Source organism: Elephantulus edwardii, unplaced genomic scaffold, assembly GCF_000299155.1.
Source record: "Elephantulus edwardii isolate Elephantulus edwardi_28Jun2011 unplaced genomic scaffold, EleEdw1.0 scaffold00464, whole genome shotgun sequence".
Lineage (NCBI taxonomy): Eukaryota > Metazoa > Chordata > Mammalia > Macroscelidea > Macroscelididae > Elephantulus > Elephantulus edwardii.
Window position 1 is genome coordinate 581,535 of NW_006400214.1, and position 17,078 is coordinate 598,612.

Sequence of the window (17,078 nt, forward strand, 5' to 3'; positions counted from 1 at the left end):
GATTACCCCAGTCACTGAATCAATCCACCTCATAGAGGGTCTTCCCCTCCTGCGCTGTCCCTCTACTCTACCCAGCATGATGTCCCTCTCCAAAGACCCGTCTCTCCTTGCAACATGTCTAAAGTATGTCAGACGAAGCCAGGAACATTGCCTGCAAGGTGGATGAAACTCAAGAATTAATTAGCAAAAAAAAATAATAATTAATTAGCATGAAGATTGCTTTGAATTTGTTATAGGCCATATGATTTCAGATTCAGCTTAATATTCAACAGCTGTCATTGCTGGGCAGCCTGAATGGTTGATGTACACTAACACAGCCCATAGCCTCAAACCTATGATTCACTATTTTCTCAAAAAAGGGAATCCTAACCTTCATCAACTCTCCCTATAACACCCCAATCCTCCCAGTAAAGAAACCTCATAGGTCCTATAGATTAGTCCATGACCTTCATGTTATGAATTGTATTGCACAACCCCTCCACCTTGTATTTCCTAATCCTTATATTCTACTTCTTCTTATTCCCTCTTCCATTCAGTATTTCTCAGTCTCAGATCATAAAGACACATTTTTTACTATCTTGTTGAACCCTCAATCACAAGCCCTCTTCACTTTCACATGAACATAACCCAACACACACATCTCTCATCAATTAACCTGATTTGTTCTGCCATGAGTTTCTGGGACAGCCCACATCTTTTTGGACAGGCTCTAGCCCATGATCTGTCCTTACTTCCAAGAACACCTCAAATGCTCTACCTTCTTATAGTATGTTGATGATCTCCTCCTCAGAGCAACACACCTCACACCTCCTCAGCTTTTTAACAGATAAAGGTTATTGCATCTCCCTCCAAAAAGCCTAACTGTCCCAAAACCAGTTAAGTCATTATTCTTGAGCTTCTTATACATTATCCTATCCCTACTACTAAATGTACTCTACTCTCATTCCTTAGGTTAGTTGGCTTTTTCAGACAATGTATACCTTCTTACGTACACCTCCATAGCAAAGCCTTTATTTCTTACCACACATGACAACCTCCATGAACCCCTAGATCCAGATTTCCCCATCCAAGCTTCCTTTTAAAACTCTAAAAAAGGCACCCTCCACATCTCCTGTTCTGCCATTACCCACCCACTCCAAACTTTTTCATCTCTATATGGATGAACAACAGCACACAGCTCTAAGAATTTTCACTCAAATGTATGGTCCTTCATATAAGGTCATGTCCTACTTGTCCAAACAACTAGGTCCCACTGTTGAAGGCTGGTGTCCTTGCCTAAGAGCACTAGCTGCAGCTGCCATTTTAGTATAAGAATCTACAAAACTGACAATTTTTTTTCTCCCACAATTGTTTACTCACCCCATAACCTTCAAGACCTCTCCTCTCAAAAGGCCCTCAGTTGCCTCCCTCCTTCTCTAAACCAACAAATCTCTTCCTCCAGTCTCCACATCTTTCCCAGGAAAACCCACATCTTTAAACCCTGCTTCCCTTCTCCCCATCACTAATCAATCTTCTGTTCAACACAGCTGCCATGATATCATTGAACTCCACTATTCTCCCTTCACATGCAATCACATGCTGACCATATGTGGTTTATCAGTGGGAGCACCCTTTCCTCTCCCCAGGGCCAATGAGCAGCATATATTGTTATCTATCTCCTCTACCTTCATCATAGAGATTTAAACATTGTCACTCAACAGCACCTTCCAACAAGCAGAACTTTTAGCTCTCACACAAGCCTTAACCTGGCTATATGGCACCGTCTACAACTTCTTCTCATGACAAGAAGCAAATATCCTTTCAGTACTAGACAACTCCCTACATAGAGGTGACTGCACCTTATTCTCTCTTGCCCCTCTCACATCTCTATTATCAATAATACATATGCACTCAGTCAACCCAGCCATCGCTGCCAAAAGCCACCCTTCATTTTAATAAATTCAGGTGTCATGGCCACCACCATTTCAGCAGTGGCCCCCTGGGGCAGCTTTACTTACCATGAGAAGACTCTATGTGACTTAACAGCAAGTATTGTAAAACTCTTCACTAGCATAGCCAATGCACTGCCTGGCCTCTCCATCTCTCTTAACTCGCTAGCCGACATGATTCTTGATAATCACTTAGCTTTACATTTTCTTTTAGCAGAAATATGTGCAGTTATAAATAGAAATTGTTGCACATACATCAATTATCCAGGCCTAGCTGAAATATCAAAAGGATGTATGACTAAGCATAATTGCTACACCAATATTATAAAAACCAAAGGGGGCAGGCTATGGCTGTTTATTTTTAAAATTACTTACCAAAACTTACCTAGCTACTCCCTTTCGCAAATCCCTTAGTTATTCTATTCCTAGTTCTCATATTTGGACTAGGTACCCCAAAAGTTTTTCTCAATTTTTTAAATTAAAAAATTGAAGCCTTAACAACTGCACCACAGGACAATTCCTGTTAACCAGCTTTCAATACCAACCAATTCCATCTAAAACCCCCTTTGACACAAGACCTCTGTTTTGACTTTGACTCATTTTAGCAGGAAGTAGGGTTTTAAAAATTTTTTTAATTGTTGTTGTTGTTGTTATGTGCCGTCGAGTCGCCTGCGACTCATAGCGACCCTATGTACAACAGCCCTAAACTCCGCTCTGTCCTGTGCCAATCGCACTGTCTCTGACACTCCCATCCCAATTATCCCAGTCACTGAATCAATCCACCTCATAGAGGGCCTTCCTCTCCTGCGCCGTCCCTCCACCCTCCCAAGCATGATGTCCCTCTCCAAGGACCGGTCTCTCCTCACAACATGTCCAAAGTAAGTTAGACAGAGCCTCAGAATCCTTGCCTCCAAGGAGCCACCCGGTTTAATCCTCTCCAGGACAAATCTGTTTGTTTTCCTGGCAGTCCATGGTATTCTCAATACTCTTCTCCAGCACCACAGCTCAAAGGCATCGATTCTCCTTCTATCCTCCTTGGTCATTGTCCAACTCTCTGATGCATAACAGGTAATTGCGAAGACCATGGCCTGTATCAGACGCACCTTAGTCTCCAGAGAGACACCACTGCTCTTCAGCACTTTGGAGAGGTCCCTAACAGCAGACTTTCCCATGGCAATACGTCTTTTAATTTCCTGGCTGCTGGTGCCAAGACTGTTGACTATGGAGCCAAGCAAACTAAAGCTGTGTACAATCTCAATCTCTTCACCATCCATCCTGATGCTGCCAATTGGTCCAGTGGTGAGAATCTTTGTCTTCTTGACATTGAGCCTCAATCCATATTGTAGGCTGCAGTCCTTGACACTCTGCAGCAGGCGCTTCAGGTCCTCCTCAGTTTCAGCAAGCAGGGTTGTGTCATCCGCATAACGCAGATTGTTATTAGGTTTTTTAAAATTTTATTTTCTTATTTGTGTATGTGTACCGTCAAATCAAATCTTACTGGTACAGGAGGAAATTGTTCCTCTTTATTCAGCAGAGCATCTGGTGGATTAGGAAGTAGTTTTTTTAATATCTTCATCCCTTCCCCTCCTTTTAAAAATTATTTTATGTTGGTTTGCTTACAAAATTTGTATACATTGTGTTTCACATTATTCTTCATTCACATTGTATTTCATACAATCATTCTCATGTATTATGTTTTATAAAATTAATCACCATTGGATTATTCCCATCATTACCTTGTCTTTTCAATTTGGTAGGTGGGAGGAGGGGGTAAAGGAAATGGGAAAGATTTGGCAGGGACCAGTGAAGACAGAGTATTGATAGACGTAGAGTCCTTTCCTTTAAATTGGGAATATAAGGTGGAAACCAAAGTGATTCCATTTTGCCGACCTCTGGTCCTACTCGAATATGTCTGTGTGTTCCAGGAAATAGTAAATAATGCTTACCCCTAAACATGGTTTTATGATCCATTCCAGGAGACAATTTAAACAGACAATGCTGACAAAATGGAAAATGACCCTAGTCTCTTGAAAGTTCTGTGACTACCAGCCAACATAGAATGGATAAATACTCTACCCTTCTCTTTGTTAGGGGTTTATGCTACATTAAGCCCAAGCAGCTTTCACTGAAGTGCACATTTTAAATAATGCATGTTTGCTATACACTCACAGGAGAAAAATGTGCAATCCCTTCCTGTGCAATTAACTGCTTCTGAAAACCCACTTGAAGGATCAGATATGGGTCAGTTCTGACTTGATGGTACACAACAATGACTAATGTTTCTGGACTTCATAGTGAATTTGGACCTTCAATTAGGAATGGCCAATCTTTAAAAAAAGACATTGTGCTTGGAAAGATAGAGGGTCAGCAAAGGAGAGGAAGACCATCTCTGAGATGGATCAACACACTGACTGTATCAATACACTTAACTATATCAAAGACTGGATAGGGAAAGTTTTTGGTCTATTACTTATAGAATCACTATGACTTGTGATTGACTCAATGACACCTACTAACAACATGAATAATTAGTCTAATGTGTTTTGGGGTCTGCAACAAGAATAGTGCAGTCAGGAACAGGCTCACCTAATGGGCTCTGTGTCTGCTTGCTGGGTCAATGAATTTCTGAATCCCTGTCTCTGTGGGTCTGAGAGAGGAGCCTAAGGAATGAGAGAAGCTCAGTAGGGATGCCTCCATATCTGAAGGGCCAGAGGGGCTCTAACTTGGTAAGACAACCATCCTAACTTCCCTAAACTAAGAGAGTAACATCCACTTCCACTTTTGTACATTCTAGCCAATGTTCTGAACTACAAATAAGAGAATTCTGTAAATTCTCACTGATGCTTTGAAACTACCAGTGAGGAAACACTATAATTGTTCCTTTGTTTACTTTCCTATAAAAAGATAGAGTCCTATAAAAAGTCCAGGACAGCCTTTCTACAAAGATGGCGCCAAAAGCGAAGAAGGAAGCTTCTGCCCCTCCCAAAACTGAAGCCAAAGCAAAGGCATTAAAGGCCAAGAAGGCAGTCCTGTAGGGCATCCACAGCCAAAAAAAGAGAAGAAGAACCACACGTCACCCACCTTCCGGTAGCCTAAGATGCTGAGACTCCGAAGGCAGCCCAAATACCCCCCGGAAGAGCACCCCCCAGGAGAAACAAGCTTGACCACTATGCCATCATCAGATTCCCCTGACCACTGAGTCAGCTATGAAGAAGATAGAAGATAACAACACACTTGTGTTCATTTTGGATGTCAAGGCCAACAAGCACCAAATTAAACAAGCTGTAAAGAAGCTCTATGACACTGATGTGGCTAAGGTCTACACTTTGATTAGGCCTGAAGGAGAGAAGAAGGCCTGTGTTCAACTTGCTCCTGACTATGATGCTTTGGATGTTGCCAACAAAATTGGGATCATCTAAACTGAGTCCAGCGGGCTAATTCTAAATATAAATTTTTCTCACAAAAAAAAAATCCAGGACAAAACAATTTGAGGAGCATGATCATTTCCTCTTTAAAACACAAGTACACTAATTTAATGGTATGGCCTTCTCTGGCCTGAGTTGAGGCCCGTGGTGACATGGCAGGTTGAAGTCACAGGATTGTATCCTTTCTCCATATCCAATCTGTTGTTGTTGTTATGTGCCGTCGAGTCGTTTTCGACTCATAGCGACCCTATGCACAACAGCCCTAAACCCTGCTCTATCCTGCGCCAACCGCACTGCCTCTGAAACACCCATCCCGATTACCCTAGTCAACAAATCAATCCATCTCATAGAGGGTCTTCCCCTCCTGCGCTGTCCCTCCACCCTCCCAAGCATGATGTCCCTCTCCAAGGACCCGTCCCTCCTGGCAACATCCAATCTGTATACTTAGCAAACCATCTGTGGAGCTGGACTCTATGAAGAAGAATTTTGCATCAAGTTGGAGGAAGACTTATCAACAACTTGTGCTATGCGGATGAAACAACCTTGCTTGCTGAGAGTGAGGAGGACTTGAAAGACTTTTTAAAGATGAGTCATTAAAAAAATTTTATTTTATTATTTTGTGTGTGCTTATTTACCTTCAAATTGGATCTGACTGACCCAGGAGGAGATTGACCTTCCTTCTCCAGAAGAGCATCTGGTGGATTTGAACTGCCCGCCTCTCCTCTGGGATTGCAGTGCAGCTTCTTGCCACTAGGCCACCAGAGCTCCCTTGAAATACTTTTGTAGAGGACCCAAGACTATAGCCTTCCATTCTTGATTGCATCTCAACATCAAGAAGACAAAAATCCTCACTGCTGGACCAATAGATAATATCATGATAAGTGGAGAAAAGGTTGAAATTGTCAACTATTTAATATTACTTGCATCCACAATCAACACCATGGTACCAGCAGTCAGGAGATCAGAATATGTATTTCATTGGGAAAGTCTGGTGTCAGGATTCTCTCTAAATTACTGAGGAGTAATGATGTCACTTTGAAGACTAAGGTGCACCTATTTCAGGCTCTGGTCTTTTCAACCATTTGCATTTGATAGCTGGATAATAAATAAGGGTGACAGAAGGAATTTTGATGCTTTTGAGTTGAGGTGTTGGAGAAGAGCACTGAATGTCCTATGGAATGCTAAAAAATCCAGACATGTCTTGGGAATAGTGCAGTCAGAGTGCTCCTTGGAGGCAAGGATGGTGAAACATACTTTGGGCATGTTTCTAGGACAGGCTATTTCTTCGAAAGGGGCATCATGCTTGGAAAAGTAGAGGATCAGAAAAAGAAAGGAAGATCTTCAATGAGATGGATTGACACATGACTGCAACAATGGACTTAAGTGTGTCAGAGATGGTGAGGATAGTACAGGATAGGACAAGGTTCAGATCTGTTGTTCATGGGGTTGCTATTAGTTGTACTGGACTTCAAGGCACCTAATAACAATGACAGCTTTATATTGTATGCCAATTCTTCCCCCTCTCCCTGAGCCTGTTAGTGCCCTCAGGCACTAAACTGAAAATTAATACAGATCCACCTCTAATTAGCAAGAGGTCTCTCCTCCCAGGCTCAAGATGGTTTTGACTTTCTGGTTGAGAGGAAAGACCATTCTTTTTTTTTTTTTTAAAGAAAAAACCAAACAAAATCCACTTTAATAGATAAATATAAGAAAATATCAAGCAGTAGTCGTTAAGGATTGATAAATAAGAGCATCATGTATCAGTATGAATACATTTTTAAAATATACTATTGAGAATAAAAGCAAGTTGTAAAAGAATGTGTAAAGTATACTACTGGTCACCATCAAGTTGACCTCGATTTGTGAGGACTCCATGAACGTCAGAGTAAAGGCGGAGGGTTTTCCATGTCTGATTTTCTCAGAAACAGATTGACAGATCTTTCTTTTGAAGTGCCTCTGGGTGTACTTGAACCCTCACCCTTGAGTTAGCAGCTAAGCACCGTAGCTGCTTGATTAATCCAGGAAATCTATCTAAAATAAACGGAAACCAAACTCCCTGCTGTGGAGTTCATTCTGACTAAGGGCAACCATCCCCGAGTTTCCAAGGCACCTTTCCATTAGAAACCCAACACGTAACACGCTACACCTCCAAAGTTCCTCTGACTAAAATATCAAAAACCCTCAACACGCTGCCAACGGGACTGCTTGGTTGATGGATTTGAATCTCTATTTCAGTCCAACACGAAACACACTATACCGTTAGGTATCTCTAAAATAGTCCCTGCCTAGTCTATTTATTTTTTCTTTTATATTATTATTAATTTTAATGAAAGTTTACAGAGACTTTGGATTTTCATTCATTCATTGTTGCACACTTTCCTCCCTACCCATCCCTCCTCTCAGTGGGTGGGTCCCGCTGCAGCTTCCTGCTCCCTGCTGCAGCTTGCTGCTCCTTACTGTGGCTCACCGTACCCCACTGAGGCTCGCTTTACCCCGCTGATGCTTGAAGCTCCTGTGGCTCTCAAATATCCACATTGATCCAGAGCAATGTTTTGAGCACCTATATATTTTTGTTCCCGCGTGATCAAACCAGACAGCAGTTTGTTCCCCAAAGTACCTGAGCAACCAAGGAGGAAGCCTGTTGTTCCCTTCTGGAAGTGGCTTCTCACCTCCCTCGAGGGGCCCAGGACCTCCCTGTTGCCTGAGTTAAGGAGTCTCATGTGGTCAAGCCAGGCAGCAGTTTGTTCCCCAAAGTACCTGCTTGCTCCTGGCGGGTGGGTCCCGCAGCGGTTCAGCTGGGAGCTTCTGGCTAGGATTCAGCTGGTGGCTTCTGCTGCGGCCCTGTGGCTCCCAACGAATTATTTTAATAAAAGTTCTGACTCAAATTCCTACTGTCCGCGCCCCACCTCATGGGTCTCTGCACGCCAAGTAGGTCTCTCTGGTGGCCTGTTTCTATGTAGCTTGCCGCTCCTCCAGCTCCTTATGCTGATTCCTCAACCGCCTCCATCTTGGACCTGACTCCTGAGAGATCATTCTTATGAGACCCTGAATAATTTTTCTTACATGTTCTGTGGCAATTTTCTCAGCCAATTGTCTATGGGCAGTGGGATTTTGTATTCTATATGGTGGTGATCCAGTAGTGGTAGACTAAGTCCTTCTTTGGAGTTGTAAATTTCAAAAGAGATTTTGATTCAGTAGGGTGGTACTCTCCTCAATGAATCTGTCAAAGCAGAAGTCCAAAGTCTCCTTGATGTGCTGGCTGCAGCTGGGTGGTCCATGTTGGGCAGGCAGATGAATGAGCAGGCCCATCCCTGCTTTCTTGAAACAAATCTCACTTGGTCATGATATATGAATCATTTAACATGCTATTGACTTCTGTTCACTAGTATTTTATTGAGCATGTTGGCAACTTTATTCATAAAGGATATTGCCCTGTAATTTTCTTGTGATGTCTTTATTTGCTTCATAGAATGAATTAAGGATTATTTCTTCATTCTTTGTGTTTTGTAAGAGTTTAAACAGGATTAGTGTCAGTTCTACTCTAAATTCCTAAGCAGAGCCTCTAGTTCAAGGCTTTGCCCCTCTTTTGTTGGAGGGTCAATTGATGATTAAATATCTTCACTTATTATGGGTCTTTTGAGATTTTCTATTTTCTCTGAGTTAGTTTGCTTAAGTTGTGTGGTGCTTCTAAGATTTAATTGATCCAGATTTTCCAGTTTGTTGCCATACAGTTGTTAATAATATTAAATAGCTCTTTTTCTTTTTTGGGGTAATTCACAGCTTTGCCTCTTCTATTTCTTATTTTGTTTGATTATGTTTATTCTCTTGACCTACCCCACTCCTTTGTCAATCCAGCCAAAGGTTTGTCAATTTCATTGATATTTGCAAAGAATCAATTTCCACTTTTGTTGATTTTATCCATTGTTTATCTGGTTTCAATTTTATTCTGTTCTGTTTTTTGTTATTTTCTTTCTTCTAGGAGGTTTAGGCTTAGTTTGATCTCTTTTCTAGTTCCTCAATTTGTACAGTTAGGTTTTTTATTTAAGGTCATTTATCTTTTTAAATGTAAGCATTTATTGCTCTAAGTTGTCCCCTGAGTAATGCCTTTGATGTTGTTGTTGTTGTTAGGTACTGATGACTCATAGAGACATTATGAACATCAGATCTGCCATTCTCATCATTTCTGCTACACTTGAGCCCATTGTTACAGTCACTGTGTCAATTCATCTCACTGAGGGTCTTCTCTTCCTTCACTGACCCTCCACTTTCCTAAGCATGATGTCTTTCTTCAGGGTCTGACTCCTCATAATAACATGCTCAACTTTGAGTATGTTGAGTACTGTCATTACTATACAGCAAATGTAGGTTTTAGTATTTTTTGCTTTTATTTCTAGTTGACTCTAAGAAATTTGTTTTTTATCCTTTGATTTCTTCCTTGATCCAGTGGTAGATAAAATGTAGAGCCAAATTTCTATATGTTTTTGTATTTTCAAGGGATTTTTCTGGTTTGTGTATTATGTATGTGATTGATTTCTAGCTTTACTTCACTGTGTTAGAGAAAATACCTTGTAGAATTTAAATGTTTTTTAGTTTATTGATATTTGCTTTGTTATTGAATATGTGGCCCACCTTGGAGAATGTGCACTGGAATAGATCATATATTGATTGTGCTGTTGTTGGTTGACATGTTCTCATAAGTGTTTAGTTGTTTATAGTGTGGTTTAGGCTCTCTGTTACCTTGTTGATTTTCTTTCTAGATGTTGTTTCTGTAAGGTCACTGAGGAAGGACAGAACCCAGTTCAGGCCAAAAAAGAAAGTTTATTGAGGAGAAACTGCCAGGCAGAGTGAGGGTTTTTGTTGTGTTACAAAGAAATTGGGCAGGGGGGTTGTAGGCCTTATCTTCCTTATCTTGTTACAAGATAAGGAAGCAACTCAGGGGTTTTAGACAGTTATTCTTGGGAAAACGATAAGGAATAGCTTTGTGGCCTTAACAGAGATAAACAGAGTTACAGCTGCTGCTTCATGTGGTTTGATCATGTTTGTGGCTATTCTGGGAAAGGGAGGCAGAACAGCTCCATGGCCCTAACATTCCAGTCATTTGTTATATGGTTGGGTCATTGAGGTTCTCTTCTGTAACTACTTCCTGATGAATGGGGAAGACAAATAAAGGAGGGGAAAGCTGTTGGTTTTAGGCAGCAGCAGAGTTGGTAGATGTGGTGATGGAGGGTAATGACTGGTACCGTGTTGGTAATAAGAGGAGTTTACAAACTGTGTTTGGCAAAGGCTTTTATCCGCTTCTGTAGAAAACTAGAGAGAAATTGCACAAGACCAGGACCAAACATTAAGATTTTTTAAAAAATTACCATAAGAAGGCTGAGGAAGGGGAGAAGCTAGAATAGCCAATCTTCAAGAGAGGAGAAAAATTTCTGTTGGTTTCCTATCTCCCACTGTCTTCACTATATTCGTTCTTAACATTCTTTCACCTTTCTTGTGACTACTCCTGATTGGTTCACATTGGTTCCTAGGAAGAGGCAGATTCCTTCTTTCTCAGTAGTTAGTAAACTTAATGCCCCACTGATTTTGAAGAGAGATGACTGGTAAAGATTCTAAATGTCTTTGTAACGAAATAAATGAATCAGCTACTTGCTACATATCTTCATTTAGTTCTTGGGAAAGTTTGTAATAAAAGTGAGTTGCTGTTCAAAATTTCCCCTACACTTGTCCCTATAACTGCTGCTAGACTTGCTCCTAGGAGTATAGGAGCAACAATGGACTATTTTTTTGTTTTGCTTACTGTAGGGGGATGTTTTGGGTATGAGAGGGTATTTTGAATTTGTGTATCTGTGAGTATAGTAATTTCAGGGTGAGGAAGGCATGTATGAAGACTCCATTCCAGTTTGTCTCAAAGCAGCTGTAAGCTGAGTTGCCACAGATGAAGAATACCCCCAAATTTGACAAGAAAAGGATGCGATTACAATAAGAGGAGGAAACATTGCTTACTATTTTTGTGCAGTTATTTGAAAGTAGGCAGATAGAGCCACTGCACATGTTGTCAGCAGCCATGAATCTGTTCAAGTCAATTAATAAGGTATATGTGTGTAAAAGTTCTCAGTGTGGCCTGAACTGCTCTTCTACCTGGAGCACTAGACTGAGGACCCACTGCCTGAAGGTTCATGGCCTTGCTTCCTGAAAGTCCTTGGCCCTTCTACCTGGAGGCCTTGGCCTCTCTGTCTGGTGATCCTGGTCCTATCACCTGGACCCCCAAACCCACTGCCTAGAGGACCTGGCCCCACCACCTGGATGCTCCTCCCAGCTCCCTGCACGTCCGAACCCCACTGTCTGGAGGACTTGCCCCCACAGCCCTGCTGCTGGTATGCTCCTGCTCACCACCTGGACACCCTGTTGCCTATGAACTGTGCCAGAGATAGCAATATCACAGGTAATCCCATTTCTTCTCCCCTTCCAGAGCTTGGGCTGCCTTTAGCCTTGGGCACCTTGGACCTGCCTAGCTTAGCTGCAGCAGTTGCCTTACAGAGCAGACTGCTAACTCACAGGACATATCTCTCCCCAACTGAAGCAATTATTCCCTTGAGTCAGAAGCTCAGAGAGAAACTCAGGCAGGGTGGGTGCCCTGCTCTCCCCTGGAGCAGTGACTTCCTAAGCCAAAGTTTTCCAGACCAAGAAGGTGCTAAGGCCTCAGGAATGAAAACTCTACCACAGCAATGTCACAGAAGGAGCAGACTACCTCACACCCTACACAAACCCAAAACAAGATATCACAAACCCCCCGAAAAGTGACATAATATCTATGGATTTCCTGAAGCCAAAAAATCTGATGGAGCCTTCTGACACAAAATTTAAAAAATACAATGACTGGATATTTTCAATGAGTGAAAGACAAACTCAAAGAATTACAGGACTCTACAGGCAAAAATTGATAAGAACTTAAAAAACAACAACAAACCAATCCAAGACAATGCAGATAAAGCAAATAAGGCATTAGAGGCTCTGGAAAAACAAGAAATCGCAATCCAGAATATGAGAACCAATGTTTCAGATGCTGTCAACATTATTGAGAGACATATAGACAGAGTTGAAGAGATGGAACACAGAACCTGCAAAATAGAAGCTAAATTATCACCACTGATCTGCTAGGGAAAAAAGCAGAATAAAAAATGAAGGACAAAGAAGAAAGCCTGAGAATAATGTAGGACACCATCAAGAAGAATAACATGTGCATAATGAGAATCTCAGAACAGGAAGAAGCAGATAAAGGCACCAAGAAATTTGTGGAAGAATTAGTAGAAGAAAAATTTTCTAGGTATATTGAAGAATGAGAGACTATATATTCAAGAAGCTAAGGGAACACCATATAGAATAGACCCCCAAAGAAAAATACCAAGGCATATCATAGTCGAATAGGCCATAACCAAATATAAGTAGAAAATTCAGAAAGCAGCTAGGGAGAAACAAAGAGTAATCCATAAGGGAGAGCAAATAAGATTAAGTGCTGATTTCTCAGAAGAAACCATATGAGCAGGAAGACAGTGAAAATGCCATATACCAAACATTCAAAGAATAAAACTGTCACCACCCAAGAATATTGTACCCAGCAAAACTGACCATCAAATATGAAGGCGAGAGCAAGATATTCTAAGAAAAGCAGAACCTAAGGGAGTTTGTAAAAACAAGACAAGCATTGCAGGAAACACTGAGAAACATCCTTCTTACAGAGGTGCCACAGAAAGCAGGATGGACCAAAGTAACCACCAACAACACCAAAAAGAATTCAACAAAATGATAGCAATAAAAGCTTTCCTCTCAATAATTATGCTGAATGTGAATGGCTAAAATGTATCACTGAAGAGAAAAAGAGTAGCATTTTGGATAAAAAAATCAAACACAAACCCCATCAATATGCTGTGTACAAAAGACAGGCCTGAAAAGTGAAGATAATGAAAGATTAAAAATAAAAGGGTGAAAAGAAACTATACCAAGCAAATGACAACCAGAAAAAAGCAGGAGTAGCAATATTAATCTGATAGAAGAGATTTACGTGCAAAAACCATCACAACGGACAAGGAATGTCACTACATAATGCTTACAGGGTCAATAGAACAAGAGGAAATAACAATAATAAATATCTCTGCACCACATGATAGAGGTGCAAAATATACAAAACAAACACTAACAAAACTGAAAAAAGAAATAGACAATAGTATGGTAGTATGAGACCAATCTCAAGAAAAGATAGAACTACCCTACCAGAAAGAAACCCAACAAAGATGCTGAAGAATTAAATCACACAATAAACCAACTCGATTTCATAGATCTATATAGGCTAAGGCATCCAAAAAAAGTGCAGACATTCTCCAGAAGAGATCACATTTTAGGTCATGCAAGCATTAAAGCAAGCATTAATAAACATAGAAGTAATACAAAGCATCGTCTCAGACCACAATGCTACAAAACCAGAAATTAATACCAAGAGGATAAAGGAGAAAAAAACTCCCCATACATTTGGAAGCTGAATAACACCTTGTTTGAACATGAGTGGATAAGAGAAGAAATAAATAATGAAAGTAAACGTTTCTTGAAACAAATGACATTGAAAACACAACTTACCAAAACCTCTGAGGAAAAGCCAAAGAAGTAATTAGAGGTCCATTTATAACATTAAGCAAACATATAAAAAAAAGGAAAAAAAGATCATTGACTTTCGAACCCAACATCTCCAACAAATTGAAAAAGAACAGCAAGAAAACCTGACAGCCTCTAAAACCCTGCAATTATAAAAATTAGGACAGAAATAAATTAAATAGAAAATAGAAAAACAATTGAAACAATCAGCAAAACCAGGAGTTGAGTTTTTGAAAAGGTAAAGAAAATTGACAAACCACTAGCAAAACTAACAAAGGAAAAGAAATAAAAGACACAAATAATCCAAATAATAGATAGATAAAAGGGACAATGACACAACAAAACCAACTAAAAGAAAAAGGTTAACAATGGAATATTATGAAAAACTATACTCAAACAAATAAGAAAACCTAGAGGAGATGGACAAATACTTAGAAACTCACAATCTACCTAAACTGATGCATACTGAGATTAAACATCTCAACAGACCCATTACAAAATAAAAAATTGAAAAGGTAATAAAATAACTTCCAGCCAAAAAAAAAGCACCCTGGATCAGATGGTTTTACAAGTGAATTTTATCAAACATTCAGAAAAGAATTGTCACCAATTCTACATACAGTATTTCAGAAAAGAGAAAAAGATGGAATTCTCGCAGACTCATTCTATGAAGCAAACATATCCTTGATACCAAAGTCAGGTAAAGACACCACCAAAATAGAAAACTACAGGCTGATTTCTCTCATGAACATAGATGCAAAAATCTTGAATAAAATTTTGACCAATAGGATCCAACAGTACATCAACAAAATAATTCACCATGACCAAGTGGAATTCATTACAAGTATGCAAGGATGGTTCAACAAAAGAAAACAATCAGTGTAATTCATCCCATTACAAAGCAAAGAACAAGAACCACATGATCCTATCAATTGATGTAGAAAAGGCCTTTGACAAAATCCAACAGCCTTTCATGATTAAAACACTCAACATTTTTTCTAGCCTAAATGTTATTTATTGAAAAGATCAGAGAAGACAGAAGTCAAGGCCCCCGTTGAATAAGTAGTGGAAAAAGACAAGCAGTGTAACTCATTTGAGCCTGCTCAGCATACTCTCTTGTAACCCCACTGCACCTTCTTGTTAATGGGCATCTTGAAGAAGCAGTCAGACTGCATGGATGCAGCTATTTTTTCCAAAGCTTCAAAACAGCACATGAAAGTCTTTATATTTGGGGATTTATCCAGGTACTTGGGTTCAAACACGTGTTTCTGACTGAAGACATCATAAGCAAGAGAGTCCATAAAAGTGAGCTTTCCCCTTGCAAACTAGGAGAATTTTCCCAGGAACAAAGAATGGTTTTAGTTGTCCAGGTAGCTGTTCCAAGTACTGAGCCTTCAAGTTTTCATGGTCAGGGTTGTAGCAGACCCAGATAAGTTGTGTTCAGAAATCCATTACTTGGTTCTTTATGATGTATCTTTTCTTCTTCCATCTCACCACACATATTGTGTTTGCAAGCACTGTAGTGCAAGATATCATTGTCCAGCTCTCAGATGCATAGAAAGTAATTGGAAAGACCATGGCGTGAATCAAATGCACCTTTGTTCTTAAACTGACATCATTACTTCTCAATAATTTGGACTAACTACAGATTTTCCCAGTGCAATACATCTCCTTATTTCCTGACTGCTGGTACCAAGGGTATTGTTGTGGATCCAAGCAAGATGAAGCTAATGACAGTTTCAATCTCCTCTCCATCCATCATGATGCTGCCTATCAGTCCAGTGATAAGAATCTTTGTTTTCTTGATATTGAAATGCAGTCCATACTGAAAGCTGCATTCCTTGATCTTCTGCAACAATGATTCAAATCCTCCTCAGTTTCAGCAAGCAAGGTTGTGTTATTTGCATAACGCAGGTTATTGATGTCCTCTTCATAGAGTCCAGGTTCTTGTAGAACTTGCTCAGCATACAGATTGAATAGGTATGAAGAGAGAATACAGCCTGACACACTCCTTTCTAAATTTTAAATCATGCAGTGTTCTCCTGCTCTGTTTGCACAGTAGCCTCCTGGTCCAGGTATAGGTTCCTCATGAGCACAGTTAAGTGCTCTGGGATTCCCATTCTTCTCAATTTCAACCATAACTTGTTATGATACACACAGTCAAATACCTTTGCATAATCTACAAAGCATAAATACACATTCTTCTGTAATTCTTTACGTTCAGCCAGGATCCATCTGATATCAGCAATGCTATCCCTGGTGCCACGGCCTCTTCTAAATCCTGCTTGAACTGCTTGAACTTCCGGCAGTTCCTTATCTATAAGAGTTACTTAATAGGTCTGGCTATATTTCTTGGCATAACTTTACTAGAGTGGTTGTAAGGGTTCTGCTGTTTTTCTTTACTTGTCTTTTTTTTTTTTTAAATTTTTTTTATTATTATTTTTTTACAGAATTTACTACAAAACCCCGTATCCAGCGAGCCAACTGCATGTCTTTGGGCATGATGGTGACTCTCTTGGCGTGGATGGCACACAGGTTGGTGTCCTCAAACAGGCCCACCAGGTACTCCTCGCTGGCCTCCTGCAGGGCGCCGATGGCCGCGCTCTGGAACCTCAAGTCCGTCCTGAAGTCCTGCGCGATCTCCCGCACCAGCCTCTGGAAGGGCAGCTTCCGGATCAGCAGCTCCGTGGACTTCTGGTAACGGCGGATCTCCCGCATACCCACGGTCCCGGGCCTGTAACAATGCAGCTTCTTCACCCCACCGGTGCCGGCGGACAGAGCGCTCTTCCTGGCCGCCTTGGTGGCCAGCTCTTTGCGGGGGGCTTTCCCCCCCACGGTGGATTTCCCCGCAGTCTGCTTGGTTCGGGCCATTTTTCACCAAAAGCTGAGATCTCAGGCCGCTTCTTGGACCTCCGCGTCGCTCCAGCCGCTCGGGAAAGAGCCGCAATCCCCAAGCAAGAGGGTGACACCAACTCTACCAATGGACCAAACCGTTCTGCTTGGGACAAACAGTCCTAATGACTGAAGCTCTTTACTTGAACTCTGAGGCTTATAGGCTGTATGCAGTTTCCAGGTGACACCTAAA

At 40.8% G+C, this 17,078-nt stretch overlaps 1 protein-coding gene across 1 annotated transcript in view; it reads right to left on the reverse strand.

Moving 5' to 3' along the window:
• Positions 1-16,864, reverse strand: part of LOC102864875 — a 35,787-nt gene extending 18,923 nt beyond the window's left edge. Inside the window, exon 1 of the mRNA XM_006902877.1 lies at positions 16,454-16,864. Coding sequence (XP_006902939.1) covers positions 16,454-16,864 — 411 coding nt within the window. The remainder of the gene's footprint in view (positions 1-16,453) is intronic.
• Positions 16,865-17,078: the final 214 nt, after the last annotated feature.